This window comes from Dipteris shenzhenensis, chromosome 13, assembly GCF_047967505.1.
Source record: "Dipteris shenzhenensis isolate YYH24624 ecotype China chromosome 13, Dip_SZ_1.0, whole genome shotgun sequence".
Taxonomy (NCBI): Eukaryota; Viridiplantae; Streptophyta; class Polypodiopsida; order Gleicheniales; family Dipteridaceae; genus Dipteris; species Dipteris shenzhenensis.
The window spans coordinates 50349-77433 of NC_141608.1; the positions used below are offsets into that span (position 1 = coordinate 50349).

A 27085-nucleotide genomic window follows, 5' to 3' on the forward strand; every position below is an offset into this window, starting at 1 on the left:
CTTTCCAAAGATTAAGACCAGACTGCGTATAGATTAAGGTCCCTCATCTTAGGGGAACACATGATGGCTGTGTCTCTGAAATCTATGGGAAAAAATGCATCATGACCATGAACCAAGGATGTTTAGATAACTCCCACGCTTTGTATAACATGAAAAGAATCACATAATACACTTACATAAAAAATCAAAATACCATTCGCATAAAAAATCATGTCCGAAATACACACTAAAAAATCACATGATCAAGTTGCAAAAGCAACCAAAAATCCATTGACATAAAAAATCATGTCCAAAATGCACGCTAAATGAGACCCTGAAAATGTCCAAATTTGCTTGTGTCAACATGTGACTGGTCCACATGCTATGTTGGATAGACATCCTTCGAAGAGAACATCATCCACCTCAAGACACATACAATGTCTCATATCTTCCGCACATGCTCGACCTAGACCACCACACCCCGCAAACACATCCAAAACATAGTCGTAGGGTTCGGTAAATGTAGCCAGTATCCACCTATATATTTTTTAAATATAATTAGGGTGACTATGCAAATAGAAGCTTATCAACAAGGACATTAAAAGGTCTCATGCATTTTACCTAAAGAACAAAGACGATCTCTCTGCCCCTCCTCGAACAACAACACCATCAATCTGAAAGGGAAAGACACAATCATCTATGATATAGCTACAATCTGCTGGAAACAATCTCTCTGCAATTTTATCCCCAGCCTCTCTATCATAGCGTGGCACAGGATTCCCTATACGATACCAAAGACACATGGTAAGATCAAGGACCTGCAAAATTTCAAGATATCTGTAAGGAATTAGTACACAAAACATTATCTTCTAGAGTGACAAAGCGAAAAATGTTATCCCACCGCCTCTCTGGTCAATGGGTGTCGATAGGCCTTTTGATTGCACATGAGGGTCCAAGTGCGTAGAAGCATGAGTCCCACTGTCGTGGCCTCTGCAATGAATTCACCAATGTGCTCTGCCATGCACACGGTCACTAGAAAACCCTCATCAGCCAAAAACTCACGTGCGAGATCCATGCACCCCACAACTAGACCCTTGGAGAATGTGTTCCACTTGGGAACACTCATGTCCTCTGCAAAATAGGTTGGCAATTTTTTAATATATTACCATGAATATACGTTGGTGTAATGAAAAAAAAAGTATCACCAAATGGATCTAGGGGTAGACCATCCACAAGTAAGCTTGTGGGAAAATCGGCAAAAATAAGTCTGGCTACCTCACGACACGGTGCACCATCTTTGCTATAGAGATCTGGCTTTCGTGTCGCCAAAAATTTATTTAAACTATACAAACAAAAACAATAAACATGTAAATGAAGAGATGTGGAACTATTTATACAACAATACCTTGTAAGAGCAACCTTATCGATTTGCGAGACATCCACAAGTAGAGCATCAACAACGGTTTGATATTGAAATCCTAAAATTAAGGAATCGTTGTAGTCTTTTAAAAGCGATAAAATAACACCTCTTACAAAAATGCAACATACTTACCAACAGATCTAGTTATAGGTCTCCTCTCCGAAACCTCACATCCAAGGGATGATTCTGCAACAAAAGAAGAAGTGCGCATCGAGGAAGATGTAGTAGTGGCTTTCAAGGAAGGAGGTGTCATGTGAGGTGTAGTGGCTACCAAAAGAGAAGTAGGGGGTTCCATATTTGGTGTAGGGCTTGGCACTGCTGGTATTGTGATAATTCTTTCTATCTTAAATGGTGCATTGCCCTATCAGCTAGATTTAGATTTAGATGCTCGTTGGGGAGAGACTAAAATGAAAATGTTTAGACTTCACAAGCAGTTGTAGCTTGAATGAAGAGATTTTGGACTACCTTTTGATTAGCCTTCTCCTTTAGTGCTAGCCTTCATCATGGCTGAGTCTGCCCTTCACCTCCGGAGTGCCGACAGAAACTTAGTACGAAGACTTTGTATAAATGGATGCTCAAGTATGTGTGGGTGTGTGGATTTGTATGTGTGAGAGCATATTTTTATACTATGGTCTACACCCACTGTTGGGCGCTGATGACGTCAGTGGGGATGTCATAGTAGCTAGTCCCTGCTATGCATGATGGAGTTTATGGTTTTCAACCTTGTGAGTGACTATCATGAGATTGAAACTGCACTATGTTGTGTTTTTAGAGGATGAGTTTGGGAATGTTCCTGGATTCATCTAGGTATAGGGCTTGGCACTGAGGAAGTGGGGGGTATCCTTGATGTACTTGGAGGTTCCATGAGCCCTTTGCCCTTGTCGGGTGCATTTGATGCTAAAGGAGTACCAGTCGAGCTAGATGCAATGGTGAGTTGAGTAGCTCCATGAGAAGAGGGAGGGACAGACTCTTCTTGAGCTTCATCTAGGTACTCATCACTTTCTTTCTTAAACCCTTGACACATGAGAATTGAGATCCATAAGCACAAAGAGAAATTCATAAAGTTATAAGCATACTCTAGGTAGCAAAAGACACACAAGTATTCAAATACGTACTCTCTCTCAACTCAATCTCTTGCTTTGGGATTACTCCCATTGGATAGTCTAGCCACCAAGGACAAATATTAGCCTCCCAGCTTGTCAATTTTCTCTCAAGCAACGATGGAGAGTACATGGTATTCTCATCATGCACATTGATCCAATCTCGTGTGTAAAAAGGAGTTGCATCCATCACATGCTTTTCTACACATTGCACAATCCATCTACACATAGAATGAACACAATCAAATTATGGGTTAGAAGAATAAGAAAGCTCATTTTCAAAAATTCAACCACCCCTTAAGGGCTCCCAAAAGGGGATTTAAGGGTTGCAAGAGTATAAAGGAGAAAGATCAAGCATGACGAATTTAAATTTTTTTTTCTAGAGTCTCCTTTGTACGGAGAGCATATTTCCCAAAAAAACAACCACCCTTAAAAGGGCTCCCAACAGGGGATTTAGTGAAATTGAAAATTTTGTTGACAAACACGAAAGACTACTATAGAGAAGAAGTCAAACCTATAAACAACCCTCTTAGTTGAAAATATGAGCTCTGGCATTTTTTCACTATTATCGGATGATTTCACAGCATCCATGAGATGAGAAAATGCCTGCCAACAATAATACAAACAAGTTGTTAGGAATGCTAGCCATGTTACAATGTTGCAGTAATGCGAGCAAGTGACAAAGAGCCCTCTTCAATACGTGCAAAATATGATTTTTCATGCTCATCTTGTAGAACTCATCAAAAGATGTTGGACGTAGTGGACCTTCTACTTGTAGTCTCTCAATCATAAGTGTTGCCTCTCCATTAAGGTGAGCCCAATAAGTCTCCTTCTTCATGTAGCCTTGAAAAAGCTTGTAATCACCGAAATGCGGATATTGGGGGTCCTTTGATCTAGTGAGACTCATGAGGTGTAAAATGATTTTTCCCCTAGACAAATTCAACAAAATTTCAATGTGCAAATCAAATGAGCTTAAAAAATGAGTATCTCACACACAAATGGCAATACATTGGTTTTTATCACCTCTCAGGAGGAATTTTGGAGCTGGTAAGACAATACAGTTTGTCTCTGGTGATCTTCAACATTCCTGTATCATCCCATTTTATGCCAAATAACACTTTAAAGAATTCATCTCCATTAAGAGGGTTAGCAATTGACAGGTACTTATAGCCCCTGTCCTTTAACCGTTCTTCCTCCACTTTTATTGCCTTGTCTAGTCGCTTCTTCTTCTTAGCATCGTTGAGACCAAGAGCATCTAGTTTGGCAACCTCCTTAGACATAAAGGCAGAAAATTCATCCTACAACAAATAACCTTTTAGAGACTTGAAAGTTATACTCTCATATACTACTACAATATCAAGTGATAAAAATTACCTTCCACACAAGCTGGGATATAATACCACAAGGAGTGTTGTACCATGGCGCAACACCATGATAATACCTTACCTCCACAGTCATTTCTACCTTTGCCCATTCCCTCATCTCAGGTGTTAATCTCTCAAGAATGGATTCCTTGTTTGCAACACCGAATTTTTGAAACATATATACTTCATGCACAATATTAGGTATTACATGCGCTCTAGAAATACTGTAAAGAAATCCAAAAAAGTCCTTTCAACATATAATTAAATATAAAATACAAACCAAAACTCTTTATACTTACACAATGTTTGTATGTATGTATATATATTGTTTGTATTAATCGATTAAAAATACATATATATAAAACCAAGCAACCTAGGATTAATTATAAGAATATTAATTAGTAAGAATATTGTAGTCCTCCATTGATACATCATACTCTTATGAATTAATTTCGATGCAATCATAGACATACATACATACATACATACATACATATATATATTAATGTCTTAGTATGAAAAAACATCATCAAATTAATCCTATGTATGTACATGGGTGCTCTTCTAAGATCTACAAGTTGTCACACAAAGGCCTTCGTACTGATTTTCTGTCAATCCTCTGGCAGAGATACAGGGCAGACTTAGCCATAATGAAGTCTAGCACTAAGGAAAGAAGCAAACAGAAAGAATTAGTACATCAAATAAGTAGTTGATAGGGAAAATGCACCGCTAAAGATAGAAAAAATTACCATAATATCAACTGGCCGCAACTCGGGCAAAAACTTCACAATGGGAAATCTGCATGTTTGCGAACACGACTAAATTATATACCTAGATGAATCTAGGTATAGGAACATGCCCAAATTCACCTTTTAGAAATGTGCGTGTTATATACTCATGGTAGTCAACCACAAGACTATATAACTATCAACTCCATTATGTTTAGCATGGACTAGATACTACGACATCCCCACTAACATCATTAGTGCCCAATAGATATAACTATCAACTCCATTATGCGTAGCATGGACTAGATACTACGACATCCCCACTAACATCATCAGTGCCCCAATAGTGGGTGTAGATCTCTGTATCAAGATATGCTCACACACACATAAAAGCATATATTCACCCAAAGGCCTTCGTATTGAGTTTCTGTCAAACCTTTGGAGATGCAGGGCAGACTCAGCCATAATGAAGGCTAGCACTAAGGAAAGAAGCAAATAGAAAGAATTAATACATCAAAAAAGTAGTTGATAGGGCAAATGCACCGTTAAAGATAGAAAGAATTAGCACAATATCAAGTGGCCGCAACTCGGTTGAAAACTTCACAATGTGAAATCTGCATATCCGCTAATACGACTAAATTATATACCTAGATGAATCCAGGAACATGCCCAAGTTGAATCTATGGGCACATACATACATCATTGATTGATGCCATGTCATCAAACTCGCGATGAATATACACCTAAACATGTTCTTAAATTGTTTATGGGATTGCTCAGTGGCTTAGCAGATTCGGGGCAGGATCTTGCGGTCATAGTTATATGAAATGGGGAAGTGAGAACAAGATTAGAAACAGAAATGGGAAGAAATTGGAGTTTCAGCGAGCTTCCTGTAACTATAGGTAAGGAGAAAGGTAGAAACTGAAACGGAAATGGAGACTGTGAAATGTCGAGAAAGTGGAGTTTTGGGGAGTTTCCAATAACCCTACTTGTGATTGATGCCTAGAGGGACAGACAGAGGACTTTTACCCAAGGTGGAGGGGCTTGGTATACAAATTCTGGACCCATGAGATGGAGGTGGGCAGCATTGCCATCAGCTCATAGGGGGGTAGGACTGCTATGATAGCTGCTCTAGATTTCGGCTCTCAGCCCTGGTGAAGAGAGCTGCCATAGCGTTGGGAGCTGATTGGAAGTCTAGTGACCTGGTTCATATGGCGAGCGTGATGCCATACAGTCTTCGAGGGAAGAGGAGTTCCACTCGCCGAGACTGTCAGGGACTTCTGGTCAGAGTTCGTCTATAATTTGAGAGGCCCGTTCGAGCAGATGTAGGGGAGCTCGAATCGGGTGCACAGGTGGTGTGTGGCCTTCCTGAGACTTTTGCAGGCCCAGCGGCTTTCCGTATTTGGCAGTATCAGCCACCTCCCCCCCTCCCCCTCCCCAACTCAATTTTGTGAGATTGCCTAGCTAGTGGGTGGGGTCGAGTTTCTCTCTGGGCACAATACCTCTTTTGTTGTTTTATCCCTTCCGAGCATGGGATGATTGTAGCCTACGGGCAGGCTTATGACTAATGACAAGATATATTTCAAGAAAAAAGAATACTTCATGGAAAAATAGGAGAGTTTCGAAGAACCTTTGTTGGAGGGTATCTTCTCTATATTGCTGTGCTTCACAATGAGGACACTCTATATGATGTTTGTAGTCATGTCAATAGAGTTTACAATCATTGGGACATATTTGGATACAATCAAAGTCCATACTAATAGTGCTCAATAGATAAAAACTCTGCTTGTGACTTTTTTCGGGGGCCTTCCCCTTTTCTTAAAAAGGAAAAAGTGAGAATGGAGTGCATGCTATTTTCATTAATGAGAATCTTGCAGATGTGGCAAATGCCCCATTACCATAAAGGATTTTGCACTGAACAAGTTTGAGTGTAAGCAATCGGTGATTTGTGTTAGAAAAGGACGCCTCCATTTGTTGTTGGAAAGAATTGTATCTATTCTCGGTCAAACAAGCTTTTGCTTACTAAGTAACTTGAAGATACTACGAAGTGGGGGTGAGAAACTACACATGAGCAGTGAGGAGGGGTGACAAAGCAGGCATGATTTCGGTGATTTGTGTCAGAAAAGGACGCCTCCAATTCTTGTTGGAAAGAATTGTATTTATTCTTGGTCAAACAGGCTTTTGCTTACTAAGTAACTTGAAGATACTATGAAGTGGGGGTGAGAAACTACACATGAGCAGTGAGGAGGGGTGACAAAGCATGCATGATTTCAAGTCCTAGCCCCTCCAAATCCAGCTAACTCGTGAGAAAGAGTTCCAGTTCTGTGAGCTCTTGGTGACCTAGACTGAGTCTTTTCTCTTTTGTACACTTTTGCAGGCTTTGATATCACGGGTGTCACCTGGTTTGGAGCAGCAAGTTGTTCTTCCTCGAGACTCTTATCTTCAGGTCCAAGAAATACATTTTTATTTACAAGATTTTATCAACAGTTTTAAAAATCTATCATCCCCCCTGCAAAAAGGTGAAGTTCAGGGCTTCTCAACTTATCATTGTCCTTTACAGAGCTACTTCAACAATATCACAGAGCATCTTCGAATTGGGCCACCTTTATATTTTGTTGTTAAGGATTTCAACTACAGGTTGGGTTATTTGACCTTTTTGACCAACACATGTTCTGCTCTGCTGTTCTTTTTGTCACTTACAAGCCTGCCTGTCTTCCAGTGCCTCGAGCAACCAGACGAATCTATTGTGTTCTATTAGTCAATGCAGTCCCAAGTCACTTCTCAATGAGGTTTGTCACGTCTACTCATTATGAATATTTCTGAGATATGCAGGCAAGTGTGATTTATGGAAAGTGCTGTCTGAAATGCAGATATCTCGCGCAGCAGCGTCACCAGAGAAAAGCTACATTGCCAAGTCATCTGCTTCATGGCTGGATGATTTTCTTGTATGGCTTTCTCCCGATGCATTTGGGTGCTGTCGGAAGTTTACAAATGGAAGCTACTGCCCTCCTGATGATCAGGTGAACACTTCATTCAATAATTGTTTTCTCCTACTTTAATCTCATTTGCTGGGGCCATCTTTTTGATAGCAAGCTAACTGCAAACCAAATGCACACAACAAACAATTATTTCCATATAGAATCAGAGCTTGGCACAGATGTGTTACACTGCACGAGGCAGAGATATAGGCTTATACAAGAGCACACGATTCAGAGAGCAGTGCTCAGGCTGAAATCATAAGCTGCATTGCTATGTATGCTGGTGCTAGATGTACTTTTAATTTTTAAGTAGCAATGGGAAACAATTCTTACTTGGTTGGTATGAAAAAATAACATAAAGAGCCTTCGTTTAATGCACTTAGCCAATTTAACATGAATGTTGTATGACTTCCTTTCATCAATACGTGGTGTCTGTGCTGCTCTATGCTTTCTCCCAGCCTCCCTGCTGCCCTGAAGATGAGGATTATTGTGCTGTCAGTGAAGTCTGCCAAGACTGCACCACAGTATGTTTTTGAAATATTTTATCACTGCATCAGACTTTCTTTTTAATTCTATATTTTAAAGACGAAGAGGGCATACATCTCAATGTTTTATATGCAACAGTGCTTTTTACACTCGGACCTATCTGCTGGACGACCATCCACAACCCAATTTAAAGAGAAGCTTCCATGGTTCTTGAATGCATTGCCTTCTGCAGACTGCAGCAAGGGTGGTGTGGGCGCATATTCAAGTAGCATAAACTTGAATGGTATGTATCAAATTTCTAGCTCTGAGGCTCATTTAGTATTGAAATTAGTGGCTTTTGCAGATAAATATTAAAACAGGGCTGACTTGATCATTTAATAGGTTACGAAAATGGCATTATCAAGGCATCTGAGTTCAGGACTTACCATACTCCATTAAACAAGCAGGTGAGTTAGTTTTTTTTTTCTATGTAAATTATGCATTTTTTTTAATTTAAAGGATATTCGTAATGAAACCAATTTTAGCCTGACATACATATAGCACATTGTACGAAGAAACTAGCAATGTGCAGTCCCTTGGGCTTGCTGAGACTGTACGCTTAGTGATGTTTCTCTTGCTTGCCCTCAAGCTTTGGTTTTCCTTTTGTTTCATGTAAGTCCAAAACTGTCGTCCATGCAGTGGTTTGGGGGGATGATTCTGAAAGATTCGTTACATTATCTACTGAAAGATTGAAGCCAAAAACCAATGGGAAGAAACTCAGTGTGCAAAAAACGTCAGAGTCAACGTACTACTGTCTATAGCCACATACACTGATTTTATGCAAGCATATTACTGTCAGAAACATTTTGACAAAGGAAATGGCTACATATAAAATAACATGCTCCAAGAGTGGAAACATGGGGGGTAGACTGAAGAATAATGTCGAAGGCAAAACTCATTCACCGGAATCAGCAAATAGCTCCCCACAAAGATCTGCCAAATAAAATGAGGTAGGTCCGCACTCCGCATAGATCCAGAAAGGTCTAGACCACCACAATTTGAGCTTTCTCGGCATTTTCCCCATGCGAGAATTGAAGAATAGCTTGGCCATTACTTGGGTCTCATGGGGGATGGAACCTTACTCTTCATCAAGCTAATAAAGATATGCCTATTTGATTCTTATAGTCTTTACACTCAAGAAACATCCAATCACCATGGCTTATCTTTAGGAGTGGGTCTCCACATAGTAGTAATAACTTAAATATTTGGAGGACATCGAGACTCTGGTCCCAACTTGTAGAGGAGTTTATTGTGAGCCCCTCGTGTTCACAGATAAGCCCAGACACACCACACAGCAGGGGCTTTTGCAAATCTAGGCTAGGAGTAAACTGCTCTAGTGGATGTGAGACTCCCTGAGATCTGCTTGGTTGACTGGTGCTAGCATGCTCAGTAGCTCTATGAACTGGAGCATTAACTTGCCGAACAATAGGCTCTTGAGATGTCTGCATAGGAGGGGAAACATCAGAGAATGTGATTTTTTGGGCCTTAACTGGCTGTTTATGCATCTTAATCTCATTAAAGACCACATCACTCCTTAGGCACATGTGCATAAGCTTCACAGCCAAAAGTCCTGAGTTTAAAGGAACATTTGTAGGTTCTTATATGTAGGTTCTTATATGTTGTAATTGAAGTCTCAACTTTGCTGACTTCAAAATTTGTTTTGGATGTGCAATGTTTCTTCTATTTTTTTTCAGATTGAGAAGCAACAAGATAACTGATGTCCAAGTTTATGAGTAAGATTTGCCTTCTTAAAAGATGAATTCAGTATCTTGTTCAATGACCTTGTGGTTTTGCAGAGTGATTTCATTAATTCAATGAAAGCTGCACGTGAATTTGCTTCACGATTGTCAGAGTCGTTGCAGGTTATTCTTATTTTCTTAGTTGATTGTCATAGACATGTAAACAGAGACATTGCTATGGATGAGCAAGAAATCTTTAATGCTAATAAATTAGGTAGATCGCTCATGTCTGGGTGAAAAATGACATCTCGTGACAAACATTATCCCGTTTTCTTTGTGCAGATGACCATATTTCCAGGGGGGGGGGGGGGAGGGGTCGGGGGTTGTGTACAGAAATCCAGGCTCGTAGATCATAAGGGATTATTTAGATTACAAGGCCAAGGTTCAGGCTTAAGCCTAGTTTTGTATTGCACAACTATGTAAGGTATGCCAATCACTTCTATTCTACAGTAGAAGCCAAATGTGAACAATGAACATGCTTAGAGTTGCATAAGACATGATGCTCCCATATCTATCCATTAGAAAACCAAGTACCGGGGGCCATCATGGTAATGTAATGTAAATTGGAAAACCGAGGACTTTTGTTGCTTCAATGGTATTCATGGTAACGTGTAAGAACCTTCTTTGAGGTAACACTAGTGTCTTGCTTATTGATCTGGTTTTTTGAAATTTGAGGTATTCACAGTGAATAAGCAAAAAGATGAAGTCAAATGGCGATAGTCTAAAGCGTCTGTTGTCTGTTCGACCTCGGCGGTGCGCCTTTTCTTCTGTGGTTGTTCTCTTTCAATGGTTTCTTTGACACGTTGAAACTCATGCTCTTCGGAGAACACCTTTTCTTTTCCTTTTCGGCTCTCTTTGGACTTGATCTCCACTCGAATTTTTCCCAGTCGGATAAATTTTCGTCGTTCTTCTTCAGCTTCAGCTTCATGAGCAACCTCTTGTTGCTCCTCTGGCTGGGTTGGTTCTTGGACAGCTGCTCGTGGCCTGAGAGAGGCGTGTACCTCTTGTCTTCGTTCTTGGATTTCTTCGAAAACCTGATCATCTTGAAGCTCTCGGAGCTGGTCACGCATGCCCAACGCTTCATAGGCAATTAGCGTGAGCACGGTGCCGTTGCCCATATAATTTTTGTGGGAGTAGCTTTTAGTGAGGGCCGACCTTTTTAAATCCTTGAGGATCTTTTCTCCCCAATTGCCTCTGATTGTTTTCTGTTTTCGGTAGGCATTGGTGAAGATGTATGCCATATGATTATCTGGCTGTGTGTAGCGGCCTGGCCTCAGCATGTGAAAGTACTGCTGGTGCACTTGCAGTGCCAGCTTAACCTCCGGGACACGGAGCTCTGTGTACGTCGTGTCGTACTTATCTGCAGTGAATGTAGATGCCCTGTCTTTAGTTGTTAGCTTTAAAGTAGCATTTGCTTCTCCTTCTTTAATCCTCAAAGCTCGTACCACCAGGTCGGCGGTGATATTGACTTGGACTTTTTCTCCATCTTTGTCAGTTAAAGTGCATGGTCCCCCCAAGGTGTCTGAAGGCCTGTGATGCCCAAAACTGGCAAAATCCCACCTGGTGAATCAGGCGCGCCTGGGTCAAGATGGCTCCAAATTGCAAATTTTTCACACTTGCTTGTTGGACATGTCCACCCTATGCCCTGACTCAATTCTTGTCAAGTTTGAACTCTTAAAGCTCAGTGAAACCCCAGCTTTTCTATTTTGTCGTCTTTTGTGAAAATCTCAGATCTAGGCCAGATCTGGGGTGGAAACTCAGGAATTTTGACATGGTTAGTTCCACCTATGTTAGCTCTACCCCGCCATGTGGTTAGATTTTGAATTGGACCACTAACTCTCTCCAGATCTGAGTTTGTGTGTTTCGGAGTGTGCCCGACTTAAATTTGCTTGTTTTGACCTCTTGAGAGATGGGAAACACTTGGAAATCACTATGTGCACTATATAAGAGGTGTGGAACCTGGTGGTGATGTCAAAAGTTGGATTTGGTGCCCAGATGCCCACATGTGAATCAGGCGCGCCTGATTCACACCTCTACATTTTTGCATTTTTTTGTCATTTTTGCACTCCCTTAGCTTCCTATGGTCCCCTATTAGCTTTTTGTGCTATTGTGAATCCAAAAACTTGGGTTTTTGATACTTTTTGGCAGGCTGAGACAAACACGCCTGACTTGAGCCTTTTTGCTCATTTCACTTGGCGTAGGTGTTTTTTTTTGTTATTTGTGCATATGCATGTGTTATATACACTAAATGGACAAGGTTTGATATTTACCTGATGCCCGATGCGCCCTCTAGAGCTCCCGGAAGTGCTGTGTGCTGCGTGCACTCTCCGTGCTCAGATCTGCTCACCTAGTGGCAGATCGGCGGTGACGCTCTCTAAATATGTCCTATATAGTGTCTAGAACACATGTGTGAGTGGGCTCTAAGGTCGGTAGAGCGGTGTGAGAGATATAAGGCACGGAAGGTATGCGCACTAAATCTCACAAAGCTCTCACAAACTTAGAATAAAGCAAATGAGCTAGTGAATTGGCTTATAAGTGCTCTCACCCCACATACACTTTTCTCACATGCCCATTCTGACCTTACCAGTGACTCTAATGGTTAGCAAAACCCCAACTTTGACTGTATGTGCTGTTCGTCTAGCTTTGCTGACGCTTGCTCAATCTTTTTGAATTTCCGGCCACTTACGGCTTCCCGTCGCACTGTCTCTGAATGGCCTCAATCTTTACCCATGGTCTTTATATGTCTTCTGGATTTGGCGTTTGAAGACGGTTTCTTTTTCTGAGCTTGGACGTATTTTTTATTAATTTTTTAGAAAAAAGGACAAAAAATGGTAAAAAATAGTAAAAATTACACTAACTCTTCAAAAATTATACCTACTCCTATCGAAATTAGTGTGATTATATACCAAACAAGCTGTATGCTGTAGACACCAAATTCGCTCTTGAAGTAGCTCATATGATCACTTTTGTCAAAAATTAATGCCTTTTTGTGCATTTTTAGTGCATTTGGGCTTGTTTTTTTCCACTAAACAAAAGAAAAAGAATAAAATCTGCGAGAAATAACTTCTTCATTACTTGCCCAGTGTGTGTGCACTTGTGCATATTCTTTAAGTACAGATTATAGTGCTCTCTAATAACACACACAAATCCTCACGGTTGGCCTGTCTCGCACTCGTGCTCCCCCCCACCTAATCAAAGCACTACGTGCGACGATCGGTTGTGGTCGTAGGAGTGTGTTAGGGTGTTAAAGATCCGTGCCTAATGCATGGTCATGTAGTGCGACCCTATATGCGTTGAAAAGCAATGCATGGAAAATCATGCTGTGCAAGAAGTAAGGTCATGGTACAATGCGTCCCATGGGCATTTGCTGACGAGGCTATTTCTAACCTATCCTAATCTACTATATGTACAAAATTGTCGTTTGGTGCTTTTCACCTTAATGACCTCGAAGTTTTTACTTCCCTTGAGCATGGACGCGCTGACTTCGCGAATGAAGCTAATTTGGAATAGCCTTGCTGCTTGCGGACAAAATCCAACCATTTACGTTGTGGTAACAGCATTGAGTTAAAGCCAAACAGCTTGAGTTGAAGGTCCAATGCTCGGAAGTGTATCTTCTTTTGCGATGTCAATGGAGCCTGTGTGCTCACGATCTTTGGTTGACACTTTTTGGGTTGCCAAACCTTCTTTACTGTGTTGGTTATCTTCGTGACGTGCGCTTGTGGTTGAACATCACTTGGCTTTGATTTAACTTTCCATACTTGTTTGTGCTTTTTGTTCGGCCAAGTGTCTCGTGGTTTTGCAGACGATGTGCTCAGTGGTTGAGAACTTTGTTTGGGTCTCCACACTTGCTTGACTTTATTCGTGTTCTCTACTCTGTGGTTCCCAGACTTCTCGCCGACTAGAACATCTTTTTTCATTTTAGAGCTTGTAACCAAACTCTTTGGAACATATGCCAACCCATTTGTCGTATAATGAAGCTGAGCTTTCGGAACCCACACTTGTTTGAATGTTTGCGTGAAGTTTGTAGTGCGATGTTGTTGTGTCCAAAGCTTCTTCGTCTTTTCTTTATGATTCTTCTTGGGTGGCAATGACAATGGTTTTTGAATCTTAGGAATCCAAACGTACCCGGCATGCCTTTGAGCTTCGAGTAACGCCTTGGGAACCCACCTTTGTTTGCCCATTGTCGTTGATTTTCGCTTTGGCTTTGTAGCTGCTTTGTGTTGATTGGGGACTTGACATACCTGTGTTTCCTTTTCAGGTGTTTTGTTTGGCACGTCTTTCTTAACCCAAACCCACTTGAGCTTTGCTTGTTCTTTCTTTTTTGTGGCGTTCTGTCGTTTTACCTGTGGCTTGAGAAGCACTGATGCTGCTTCGCTTTGTTGTTTCTCGATTGTTGTTGTTGCTTGTGAGCTTGTTGTGACTTGCAAGGATGTTGGCAATTCTCGCACTGTTGTGGCATACTCTTCGTCGGGATGTCGTATCGGTACCCACAATTTGTTGTCGGCACTCTGACAATGTATCAACCTTCTTTCCCAATTGACGAAGCAATTGTGATGTCTTTGCCACGTTCTTCCAAGAATGATTGGAGTATCCTGCATGTCAACTTGGGTGACAAAGAACTTGTCCCCACAGATTAGCTCACTAACAAACAACTTCAAATCACACATGCCATGCGCTTTAACTTTCACCTGTGAATGATTCAAACATGGCCGTGGTTTCTTTAAGTGCAACGTTATTAAGTTGAGAGAACAATTCATAAGAGATGGTGTTCCCATCAGCACCCGCGTCAATAAACGCGTAAGTCGGAAGACGTTGGTCCCCAAGTTGGACAACAATGAAGAGTGGAGGCGTCTCTTCCTCTAACTCTTCATCCACTACGTCCGTCGTTATGTTGAACTCACAGCGTTTAAAGAGCCCTTTCGCTAACGGTATGACCCTTCGCATTCTACGTTTGTTTGCGCGCTCTTTGGCTTCTTCCTGAGCCATTTCAGCCACTAGTTTTCTTTTCTCTTTTCACCACTTCGCTTTATGTAAGCGGTCAAGCTCTGTTTGTGTAAGAGGAATGTTATACTTTTTGATCCGGCATCCACTAATCCAGTTGGGCATTTCCTCGCCATCAAGCGTTGAAAGTTTGACAGCCCCACTAGATGACAGACCTGATATCACATAAGGACCATGTCCTTGCTTGGTAAACTTAGCTTGGAGCTCTTTGAGAGTAAAAACCAAGACTAAATCTCCCAACTGCAATTCTTTAGTCATGATCCGGCTATCATGGAATTGCTTCTGCCTTCGCTTCAAAGCGTACATTCCTGCTACAGCAGCTAGTCTTGTTTCGTCTAGCTGTTCCAATTCATCTAGTCGTTCTGACAGTTCATGACCTGTCCATTGTAGTTCTTTAGCCACTCGCAACATTGGGATCAAGAATTCCATTGGCAATATGGCATCCAAACCAAACACCATGTTGAACGGTGTAGTTCCAATAGCCGTTTTATAAGCTACTCTGTATGCCCACACTGCGGAATGTAACCTCATCTCCTAGTCCGTGCGTGAATCGCTCACTATCTTTGTCAAGACTGCACCTAAGATCTTGTTCGTGCTTTCGGCTTGACCATTGGCTTGCGGATGATATGGAGCTGATTTCTTGTGAACGACCATAAAGACGTCCAATAGATTTTCAGTTACTTCATTCAAGAAATGCTTTCCCCGATCACTAACAATCTCAATAGGCAGACCGTACCTTGTGAACACATTCTCGAACAAGAACTTAGCAGTTGTGCGAGCGTCGTTCTTGACAGTGGCTTTTGCCTCAACCCACTTCGTAACGTAATCTGTGGCAACAATGATGTATTGCGCATGTGTTCGAGCAGCTGGTGGATCTATAGGTCCAATGAAATCGATCCCCCATTTAGCAAACGCTCGTGCTCCCATCATTGGTTGTAGTGGCATTTCGTCTCGGCGAATTGGAGCTTTGTACCTTTGGCACTCATCGCATCTTTTGACGTACTCCGATGCATCCTTGAACAAAGTCGGCCACCATAACCCTGCTCTCATAATAGCTTTAGCTGTAACGTCAGCAGAGAAATGACCTTCAGGAATACTAGAGTGAGCATGTGCTACACTGCTATGTATTCTTTCTCCGTAACACAAATTTGCATTACTCCGTCCTTCCCACGGTGATATAGTTGATTGGCAATGATACAAAAATCTTGCGCTTGTTTCTGCAGGTATCGTTGCCTCAACTTGTTCATGTTTTCCGGAAAGATGTTGGAAGACAGATACTCAACGAGAGCCTCTGCCCACTTCGGCGTTATTGGCGATGTATGATAGAGAGTTATTCCATTAAGAGCATTGGGATTAGACCCCATCTCGCATGAGCAACCTCTAACATAATCATACACGTCTTTCCTCATAGAAGGCCAGAAGACCCCCATTCGTTCAACTCGTCTCAAGGTTTGTTCTGGAGCCATATGAATGTTTCCAATGGCCACGTGTGCTTGCTCCAGATATGTTCTAGCTTCTCGTGCATCAATGCACAACCTCAGAACCTCATCTCGACCTTTTTTATATAGTCTGCCTGCGATCATTGAATAACTGCGTGATTGCTCTATCAATGCGAGATTGGCGTCCCAGGAGTCAGATAGTCTTAACTTTCCAACTGTTAGTAATGAAACTACAGTTTCGCTCCACTTGGGTACCATCTCTACATTGAAAAGATATGCTTCTGGCAGATCATCAGGAACTCCCGTAGGTCCCTCTCCGTTTGTTAATCTCGAAAGGTGATCCGCTCTTTGGTGCGCAATCCCTTGCTTCACTACCACTGTGAAGTCAAACTCCAACAGAATAACGAACCATCGAACAATACGTCCCGTATTGCAAGGTTTATTTACAAGATACAACAACGCCTGATGGTCTGTGTAGAACACAAACTTGTTGGCAAGGAGGTAATGTCAGAATTTCTTCACGGCATACACCATCCCCAACCCTTCACGCTTAGTTGTTGTGTAGTTCCTTTCCGCTCTATTTAGTTGTCTGCTTGCGTATGACACAGGAAAATCCATGTTGTGCTCACCTGGCTGAGCTAATACGCATCCAATCGCAAAATTCGACACGTCAATGTGTACATGGAAGATCTTGTTCCAGTCTAGTGCTCGCAAAATTGGTGCAATGACGAGTGCTTCTTTCAACTTTTTAAATGAAGCATCACACTCATCAGTCCACACAAAAGCCACAATCAAAGCATAAAGAGGTTGCGCTATGTTCGCAAAGCGGAAAATGAATCGACGATAATAACCGCAATGTCCCATAAAACCTTGCACCTCTTTAGCATTGGAAGGTTTCGGCATTTTAGCTATTGCTTGAATTTTATCTTCATCGGTCGAAATGCCGTTCTTGGACACTATATGCCCTAAGATCTTGCCTTGTCGAACCATGAACACACACTTTTCTGGATTTAAGCACAGCCTATATAGTCTGCACTTATCAAATATGGCGCGTAGTTGAGATAAGTGATCCGCTCTTTGTTTTGAGTGAACACACAGATCATCAACGTAAACTTCCAGAAATTTCCTTAGAAAATCTCTAAATATATGACACATGAGTCGTTGAAAAGTCGATGGTGCGTTTGTCAACCCAAACGGCATTACTCGATAGGCAAAAATGCCTCGTTCAGTAGCAAAGGCCGTCTTGTGCTGATCGCGTGGGTCTATGGACAATTGGTTGTATCCCGAGAACCCATCTAAGAAGCTATAAGCTTCTGCACCCGCTACCCTCTCGATCACGTGATCCGTTATTGGCAGAGGGTAATTGTCTCTTATCGTAGCAGCATTCACTTTCTTGAGATTTACACACACTCTCAACTTTCCATTCTTTTTGGGAACAACCACAAGTGGTGAAACCCATTCCGGAATCCGTATGCTCAATCTCGTAGATGAATCCCGCTTCTTTAAGCTTCTTAATTTCCTCATCAATCTTCTGAGCAAAGTTGTCATTATATGAATAAGGACGTTGTTTGCTAGGCTTGGCATCATCGCGCATTGGGATAGTATGCTGGCATACTTCCGGATCTACGCCTTTCAAGTCCTTGTAGGACCACGCAAACACATCTCTGTATTCGTGCAACAACTTGATTAAAGCATGTTCTTCCTGATCATCAAGATCTGTAGCAATGTATACTGGTTTTGGATCTTCGCCCGGAAGAGCTAAATCCACCCGCTTGGCATCCTCAGGTCCGTCATAAGACACACCTGATGTTCATTCGTTCCGGCTTCTGAACCAGTATCTTCCTTTCCTCGAATGTGTACTTCTTGTAATGCGAAGGAACACCTAAAGACTGTTTGCCGATCTCAGTTTCCGTGTCATTCTCCGTTTCCCACTCCGACAGACAACCTTGGTCTTTCCCCTTGCTTGGTTTGGTCACTTTCTGTTTTTGCTTTCTCTTCAAGTGGTCTTGAAGTTTTCTTTTTGGTTTGGGCTTAGACTTACAGGCATCAAGCTCAAATATTTGCGCTAAGTAGCAACCCGACACCTGGTCTTTGATGCAGTTGCTAGCACCAACCCATTTCAGATATTGAGACTTTCCTTGAGTTATGGGCATGTGGTTGTCACCAGTGTCCTCTTCGTGCACAGTCTCAATGTTGTTCAACCCCACGACATCATTCATTGTAAGCTCATTAGATTTGCCAAAGAGTTGTCTTGGACTTAGGTTGAGTTCAATTTGAACGTTTTTCCCATTCCTAAGTTTCAACAACGTCTTCTTTGTTCTCTAGGCAAACCTTCTCTCTCGTTTGTTCGATTTCTTGCGTTTTGTTTCATTTTATGAGAGAGTTTCATCCGATGCATCATAGAATTCCACTTCGTCGTTCTCAGCATTAGATTCGTCGTCTTTTTCTGACTTTTCAGCCAGTTCCTTCTCCTGAACATCTTCGAAAGAAGAGATTTCCATCTTTATGGGCATGACTTGAGCGTTCAAACTTTCACTACCAGCACTTGCGTACCAGATTCTTGAAGAATCGGCTCTAGGTCCTTCTAGAATAATCTCCTCATCGTAGCTTCCGCTAGTGATGTCAGACTCTTCTTCTAGTTCAACCACTTGAACCATCCTCATAGACATGATGTCATAACCATCCTCGTCACAGTGTTTGACAGCATGTACGTTAGCGCACACATCTAAGGTGGCAAGAATATCCTGCCAACCAAATGGTTCTAACTCATGTTCTGGGAAGGGTTCATCAATGTAGTCTGAGGAGCTCGACGTATCGGCTCCATCACCATTCTCATCGATTCCACACAGCCATAAGGGCTTGCCTTGGACTAGCCATGACGGAATAGACTCATCCTGCGCTATGGTAGAGACCATGTCCTTGACCGGTGTATTAATGACATCTTTGTAGGAATGATCTCGTAGATCGATGCGAGTTGTAGCACTTGGTTGTCGCAGGTAGATGTAGTTATAGCCCCAGTCTTGAATCATCTTCAATTGACGCATGAATGGGCGACCTAGGATGATCTCGTAGTTGGGCTTCCTTCCGAAGTCCACAACCGCAAAGGTGTGCTCATACTCTATTTCGCATGAAGACACAACTACCTGCTCTAGCAAGCCGATTGGAGATTCGATGAATCCATCAGCCAACTGAAGCCGCATCCTCGTCTTTCTTAGGGCTGGTTTACCCCAAGACTCCCATATCTGTTTGGTGGCTATCGCTACGCTTGCCCCACTATCCAAGTTTGCCAAACTCTTGACCTCCTTGAATTCCTCGGGTAAAGTAGTGTTACCGTCCTCACCCTCGCAGTAGTTGCCTACTTTGTTGATGGGCACTGGCTCATACTTTACTCTCTTGTGTTGATCTTCCTTAAGAGTCTCATTAGAGTTCATTAGATGAGAAGTTTGAATTCCCATCTTGGTCAAGCACTTCATGACCTCTTGCCATAACTCCGGTTTTACTTTAAGAACATCCGCCAATGGCAGCGTCACTTTCACTGGTGTGGAAAGCAATGCTTGCAGATTAGCCGTATCCACCATGTTCGGAGTTGGATGGTATTGTGAAGGAACCCTGACGTCCTTGACGCTATCATCATCTCCCAGGAAAGAAGGTAATTCTTTCATGGTCGACGCTTTATCGGACTTGGACGAAGCAGGTCTTGCAACATCGTACCTAGATTCCATATCGAAGTTTATCTGTTCTTTATCTAGGTCGATTTCTGTGATAGGTGCTTTACCCTTGTTGTCTTTGACGTTCTTTTCGCGCAATTCGTTCCGAAGAGTTTTCATCCAATCCTCTTCAGTTTCTTCAGGAAAACTGTTTGGCACGAACGTCACGTTCCTGTTTAGTGTCTCAGCACCTTCGGGCTCATTTGCTTTTGTCTCAGCGGACTTTTTGTTGGCCCGTCTTCTTCTTCTTTTGTTTCTTTGTGATTCTCTTGTTTTACTCTCTTTACCGGAGACAAGATTCCCTGAATCACTAGGCACTTGTCCCGCTTCCTTTTTTGTTTGTGTTTGGCCCTCTAACAACCCCTGTTTGTCTAGTTGTTTGCCCAAGAGAGCTTGTGTACCCTTGATCATCTTTTGGAATATCTCCAAACGTTTCGTTTCCAATACCGGGTCCGGATAAGCTCTTATCCTTTCCTCGATTGTCTGGTTAGGCTTCAGTCTTGCTTCATAGGCGTCTAGCATAGCTTTTAACGGCTCTAGCACTTTCTCAGCAAGTACTGACCCTCCCTCAAATCTATCTTTTGTTTCCGAGGCTTTTTCTTGTTCTTTGACCTCATTGTCTGATTTTGCTTTTTCCTCATAGCATTTCTTTGCTGCAGCGCTTCTTAGTCTGTGTGCTTTCCAGGTGTTTCTTGAAGTCCTTTCAGACTTGCTTTCATCGTTTGTTCGCTCCTCAGCGTTCTTTTGAGATTGAGCTCTCGTGACTACATTCACTGGTGCGATTTCATCACTTTCGTTCCCACTTCTAGATGGCAAGACCTCCACAATGTTTAATGGTGTCTTTCCCTTTTTGTCCGGATTCAATGGACAGTCGGAAACTAATTGCTTTATCCCACAATCGAGACAATACCTCGCGAGAGCTGGAACTGCGGGAGTAACATTAGCAGTCCTCTGTTGCTTAAGGTAAGGATAATCCTTTATCAGATGGTCTTCCTTGCAATGAAAACAAGGTCCCAATGGTGAATTAGGAACCCGTTTCGGAGCCATCTGCATCGGAGGTCTACCTTGGCCTGCAATGAACATTAGCGTATTGAGGTCCATGCTAAATTGCCCCTCTTGGGGACTTGACATAGGAATTGGACTAGGAGTTGGTGTTGATGCAGATGGTGATGTGTTTGACATCCTCCACCAATCCAAATTTTCATCCCCTTGAGTCAACCGTTGTTCCTCAGCATAAGGCATGACTGGAACAATAGCTCTCTCTTGGTTATCGTCTTCCTCGTGCTCTACGATCCGCACAGGTGTGGTTTTAGGCAATGGTGGTTGCCTGTCCAGTACGGGTACTGGCCGATCCCCATCCATACCTACGTTAGCTGGGTTTCCCATTGCTTGAGCTCTCAAATAACGAATCCGATTGTAGCAGTCTTCAGTCGTATGGTTACCCCAACGTTTGTCGAAGTCGCACCATAAAGCAGGTCGAGCATCTTGCTTCAGCATCAATGGATTATTATCCATACGTCTTGGCTCAACTGCCTTAGGCGGCCCATATAACTTTTGCATTTTTTCCATTATGTTCTTCATTATTTGATCTGCCTGCGTGTCTACCGACGAGGTACTACTTCCAGCTTTAGAGCTCGTAGCTTCCTTTGATTCTTTTGGACCACAATTATCATCATAATCAATAGCATCATAGATGCACTGATTCAAATCCTTGTGGTGCATCATGTACAACGCTGCGTGAAGATCCTCGTCTAACAAGCCTTTCAGAAAGATAGACACTAACCGTTCTTGACTGGGCACCTCGTGTTCAGGACATCTTGACAAGTATTGCCACAGTCTGTTAGACTCGTTCTCTTTTTGTGCAAATCCATGGATCTGAGACAGCACGTCATGCTTAAGCCCAGTCTTCCAAAAGGATGCAACAAAATCCTTTTCAAGCGCTTCAATGGGGTGATATCTAAAAAGGTCTAAAGTTTGAAACCATGATAACGCACGACCTTCCAGCGTAAATCCGAAGCCTTCCACCCTTGTGTGGAGATCATTGACTTGTTCGGCTCGGACTACTTGTTTGAAGTTGGCCACGTGATCGTATGGATCACGTGTCCCGTTGAACTTCTTAACCCACTTTTGAAAGTTAGCTGGTCTAACTCTCCTTGCATCGTACATTCCTCGTCCTAAGGTGAAGGCGCTTGTGTCTTCCCTGGGATCGGAAAACCTCACTGTGGGTTTGCTTGAACCAGCAGGTCTTAATGGCACCTCATGTGCTAGTGACCCGTCTCTTTCTAGCTCATAGGTTGAATGTGGTCTAACCTCTGGCATTCTTGGTGCACTAGGCAAAGTTCTTGCTTCGCTCCTTTCATTAGCTCTCGAGCTTGCGACTTCTGAGCTAAGAACAGGCACTCTAGAACCACCAGCGCGATCCCTAGACCCATTCTTGGTCTTTGGACTTCCTTCGAGTCCCGATTGTGTAGCAACCTTTGGCGCTAACTCTGGAATTGGCAGTCCATGCCATGTCAAGCTTTGTGCCGTGCGTTGATCCATAAACTCGAAAACGTTTCCGAATTTATCCAAAATGATAGGCACTAAGTGCATTGTTTGTCCAGCTCGTAAGTATACGTACAAGAGTTTTTCATTCTGCAGTGTATTAGGATTGGGCTCATTCGTGACATAACAAGTCTTTGTGTCCTCCGACTCCTTAAAGTACAAGGCGATGCCAGGACTATCAACTAGTACGCGTTGTGTCTTGATTACATTTAAGAGTTTCATTCCATCGGAATCCACGTATGGTGGCTCTTCCTCCTTGATACTCATCAATGTTTGTCCCCATTTGTCGACACACTCAGGATCCTTGACCACAATGTAACGCACACCCTCTTGCCCCATATACGAATCCCCTTGGTAGTTAACCCACGGAGCCATATCTAGCGCAGCCGGATGGTCGCCAATCTTGACTACCCAACGGTTCATAGGATCACGATAAAGCTGTGCATCATGCGAATTAGCTTTAACATACACAAGCCTTACATTGAAAGCCATGGAGAAGTCTTGCATATCAGCGGAGTGGTTCTCTGAGGCCATGCTTGAAGTTGAGTCCGAGAAGGTCTCCTCTTCCACAATAGGCTCTAAGATGCGGTAAGTGTTAGAAACACTTTCCTCGCTTGATTTCACACTCGCACTGGACTCAAGATCTTTCCCACCTGACTTGTACCAGTTTCTAGATCTCAAGTACATTCAAAGAAGACAGCCACTTACTCGTAAGCTCGCAGCGTGCTCTTCTTAGGTTGCTCTTTGCTTCATTCGTTCACCTGAGACCAATGAATGAAATCAGTCTCACGCACTATGATTCTAGACTACGTTTTCCACAAAATTTCTAAGCCTAAAGAAGCAACAAAAATTTGACCTTATAAACTCTAAGTGTACTCTATGCACAGTGCTACTAGACTACTATGGTCTACAATGAACTTCTATTAGCACGCACACTCTAACGCTAAGCAAAAACACTCTAAAAGTCGTGTTTAGGCTAGGTTGTCAGCAGTTTCTTGGCTTTTTGGATGCCTTTTACTTGTCCAAATGGGATGAGACTTCACCCCTAGGCTATATACAGCATGTACAAGGTGCAGGTGGTGTCAGTTGTGCAAAATGCAGCTGAGTGAATCAGGCGCGCCTGATTCACAGGTGCCCCTTTTTCAGATCTGATGCTCCCAGCCCTTCCCTTATGCAAGGTAGATGCCCAGTATAGCTTCCCAGCAATAGTTGATCACTTTTGCTATGTTTACAAAGGAAATATTACACCAAAACTTTCAGTTAAACTGGTCAAATGAGGTGCAAATGAGTTGAAAATTGGTAGGTGTGCTGTACTAAGTGCCTACAACACCCTGGTAATGTCAGATTTTGCACGACAAGCCCAGATCCACAGGTGTGAATCAGGCGCGCCTGATTCAAGATGGTGAAATTTTCAACTTTGATCAACCAAAGGTGTTCCACTATGTGAAGACACTCTCCAGCTGAAGTCCCAACAAGTTTTGACCACTTTAGCTATGTCAAATGACCAGAACTTGGCTTTGAAGTACACAGTGCAATTCTAGCACTTTTTGGCCTTTTCAGCTTGATACAAATGCCCAAATTGGCTCAAAATGCAAGAGGGAGATGTATTAAGTATATGGAACAGCTTGGTATGGTCAGATGATGCCAAAAATGCCCAGATCTGCAGGTGTGAATCAGGCGCGCCTGATTCAAGCAGGAGCAGATTTCACTTTTTCTTAAACCTGACTTCACAGCTGTGTTCCCTATGAGTTAAATGTGCCCTATATCAATTCTCTTGCAATTTGGATCACTCAAAAGCTCAATTTCCACTAATAGCACTCCAAAGCGTACTTTGGCACTTTCTAATGGAAAACTGAAGTCAAATGAGCTGAGGGCCGAGGACAAGTATGCATAACATCGTAACAACCTATCCTAACCAACAAAATACAGATTGAGTGCATAAAACTTGAAATATGCTCAAAATAGCGTTTTTTGGCTAGTTATGGTCAACTTTGCCAAATGCAACCTTTTTGATGCACATTCAACCGTGATTGTCTACCTATTACTACTCCTAAATCCTAGTCTAGCAATGCAAAATGAATCTAAGCTATCAAATGTACATGGAGACCAAAACTCAACACCATTGGACAACTTTTGGACTCTGAAATGGACACGACGAGCTTTACCTAAAACCTTAAGTAAACCCACGTCATACCCCACTCTAACTCACTCACTAACAACCGACGACCCGTTACCTCGCAAGTCTACGACCCTAAAGCCACCTACTCTAAGGTCTGCTAGCTAAGGAGAAGAATGTGATGATCTCTAGAGAAGTGAAGCACTAAAGAGCTAGTCTACTGTTTGATTCACAAGTCTATGGTCACGTCCCCGGCAATGGCGCCAGATGTTCCATCGCCATCACTCTCATGGAGCGACTGCGAATCATCGTGTATAGTGTCCTACATGGCACAGCATATACTATGTCATACCAGAGGGAACCCAAACTCGGACAGTTGGAGGCCGCGCTAGATTGTCAGTCTAGGCGAATCAAACAAGCTAAAATAAAAGAAAATACACAATTGAGCTCAAAACACGCATCTAGGACAAATCAACTGATACGCTATGGATATGAAGTCAAATCGACATGACGCTTAGGGACATGGTTTCCTATGCTACTGGGACTCCATCTATGCCATTAGATTCACAATGTGTTGAAAGACCATGACTAGAGCGCACAAAACAAGTAGAACACAGAATCTCAGATCTACTCAACTCTGGCACTCCAAATCAAGATCTAATCATACACATGTGTGCTCTAGGACATAGGAAAGACATCCATGAGATATCTTTGAATTCTGGCAACATTTTGGTACCAAAACACCTCGTGAGACAAAAACGTCCCAGACGCAAAAGTCTCATTGTCTCATTCGACTAAGCCCATATTCCTACTCTACACACTCTAAGGATTGCATCTATGGTCCTGAATCGCTAATCGGAGCTTCCTACAAGCGGCTACGGCCTCGAGTAGTTCGCACCTAAACGCGATGACTACGACGCATATACGGACACATTGCACGCGTGAAGCACATCAACATGAAGCTTAGACACTAGAGAATACATGTATGAAAGCTCAAATGAAAATACTTACTCGTTAGAGCGTAGGGAGCGCGAGAATATACACTCTCTCTTGAAAACCAAGCTCTTCTTCTCATTCACTTCAAAAAAAGATCCTTTACAAAAGTTAAGTGCTGGCTTTTATACCAAGCACTGACCATTGAAACTGTTACATCCCATATCTCTCATGGGCTCTAATTCTAACTCATATGTACAAATTGGAAGCCGTAATAGCCCCTAAATTACAAGATAATTGGGATTTTGTTACAAAAAATGGGATTTTGTCGGTGACGTAAACTTGAAGATCTTTGACAAAACAACATCCTGCATGGAAACATGCATAGAGAAGCTTCCGGATAGCCCAGTTTTGTTGTACACCATAGCCCCACCTCCTGAGGCTCTATCTAAGTTTTACCCAATAATATATCCAGAGGTATTAGAGCCAGCAGATGTAGAGGAATACATAGCCTTGGTAGAGAAGTTCATGCAATGGAGGGACCAGATGGAAGAAAATTACAAGTTCATGGAAGAAATGCTACAAGGGAACCTTGATAGAGAGGTGTTTAAGGATTTGTTTGTACAATGGGCTGAATACCAAAGAAGTCTGATAACACTATGTAATAACTTGCTGCAACATTATATTGTAACTCAAAAATTATCCCCAGAGAAGCAAGAAGCAAGAAACAGTCAACATGGATCAGGATGGCTGGCTGAGGGGCTGGTGAAAGCAAGGATAGAGGTCAACCAGCCAGCCTATGGTTCATTGCTAGCAACCGCTTACTGGTGTACTCAATTGGCTAAGACCAGAATTAGATCTGAAGTTGGAGTAATGGAATACATAGTGAGGGGAGGAAAGCGGTGAAGTAAAAGGCTTCACTTGTTTGAAAGGACACATGCCTCAACGGTATGTAATCAGGGCGGGGGTACTTCTATTGAAGTGTGGGAACAAGCAGTGCTTGAAAAAGGAGAGCCATTTGATTTACAAGTAAAACAAGGCCTCCATCTAGAGTATGAGAAGGACCTAGTGAAGGTCATTTCCAGGCATCTGGAAAAGCTGGAACAGGAGGAAAAGAAAAGAAAAGCCAAAGCTATAGCCAAGTGGGAAAGTCAGGAATACTTGTCTTTTTCTGAAGAAGATTAAGCAAATTAAATTTTGAATAGAATCAGAGAATATCCTGAAGAGCTAAGGATTTGTTCTGTTGTCATGTCAGCACCAGAGACTGAAGAAAATCACATGCAAAGCTGAGGACTCAGTTTAGAAAAAAGGGAAGAGAATGTTAAGGCTAAGGTTGAATTGCTCAGATGCCAGAAATGGTTACAAGCCAAGAAGAATGAGATTCAAGAAATGACCAACAAGCAACAGACACGAGAATGTTTAAAAGTAGAAAAGAGTCATGTAGGAGGAGAAGGGTTTTTGGGAAGCTGATATGCCAAGAACGTGAGGGTCAACTGTGTGGGTGAGTTGGGA

The 27085-nt window shown here is 42.4% G+C and overlaps 4 protein-coding genes across 4 annotated transcripts; 1 reads left to right on the forward strand and 3 right to left on the reverse strand.

The window, feature by feature from the left end:
- Window positions 1–335: 335 nt before the first annotated feature.
- Window positions 336–1107, reverse strand: LOC147894877 (uncharacterized). The gene is made up of 3 exons (XM_087384288.1): window positions 881–1107; window positions 601–797; window positions 336–516 (listed from the first exon to the last, which is right to left on the reverse strand). The coding sequence occupies exons 1-3, from the start codon at window positions 1103–1105 to the stop codon at window positions 339–341; spliced, it is 600 nt and encodes a 199-aa protein (XP_087240414.1). The 5' UTR covers window positions 1106–1107; the 3' UTR covers window positions 336–338.
- A 1369-nt stretch (window positions 1108–2476) lies between these two features.
- On the reverse strand, window positions 2477–4041 carry LOC147894878 (uncharacterized). Its single transcript, XM_087384227.1, has 5 exons — window positions 3946–4041; window positions 3523–3797; window positions 3200–3428; window positions 3014–3105; window positions 2477–2720 (listed from the first exon to the last, which is right to left on the reverse strand). Exons 1-5 carry the CDS (start codon window positions 4039–4041, stop codon window positions 2477–2479), a joined length of 936 nt encoding a protein of 311 aa, XP_087240353.1.
- Window positions 4042–6689: 2648 nt separating this feature from the next.
- LOC147894879 (uncharacterized) lies at window positions 6690–10070 on the forward strand. Its single transcript, XM_087384228.1, has 9 exons — window positions 6690–6746; window positions 6969–7037; window positions 7152–7228; window positions 7311–7380; window positions 7462–7611; window positions 8028–8093; window positions 8194–8338; window positions 8437–8501; window positions 9891–10070. The coding sequence occupies exons 1-9, from the start codon at window positions 6690–6692 to the stop codon at window positions 10068–10070; spliced, it is 879 nt and encodes a 292-aa protein (XP_087240354.1).
- A 4776-nt stretch (window positions 10071–14846) lies between these two features.
- On the reverse strand, window positions 14847–15293 carry LOC147894880 (uncharacterized). Its single transcript, XM_087384229.1, has one exon. It carries the CDS (start codon window positions 15291–15293, stop codon window positions 14847–14849), a length of 447 nt encoding a protein of 148 aa, XP_087240355.1.
- Window positions 15294–27085: the final 11792 nt, after the last annotated feature.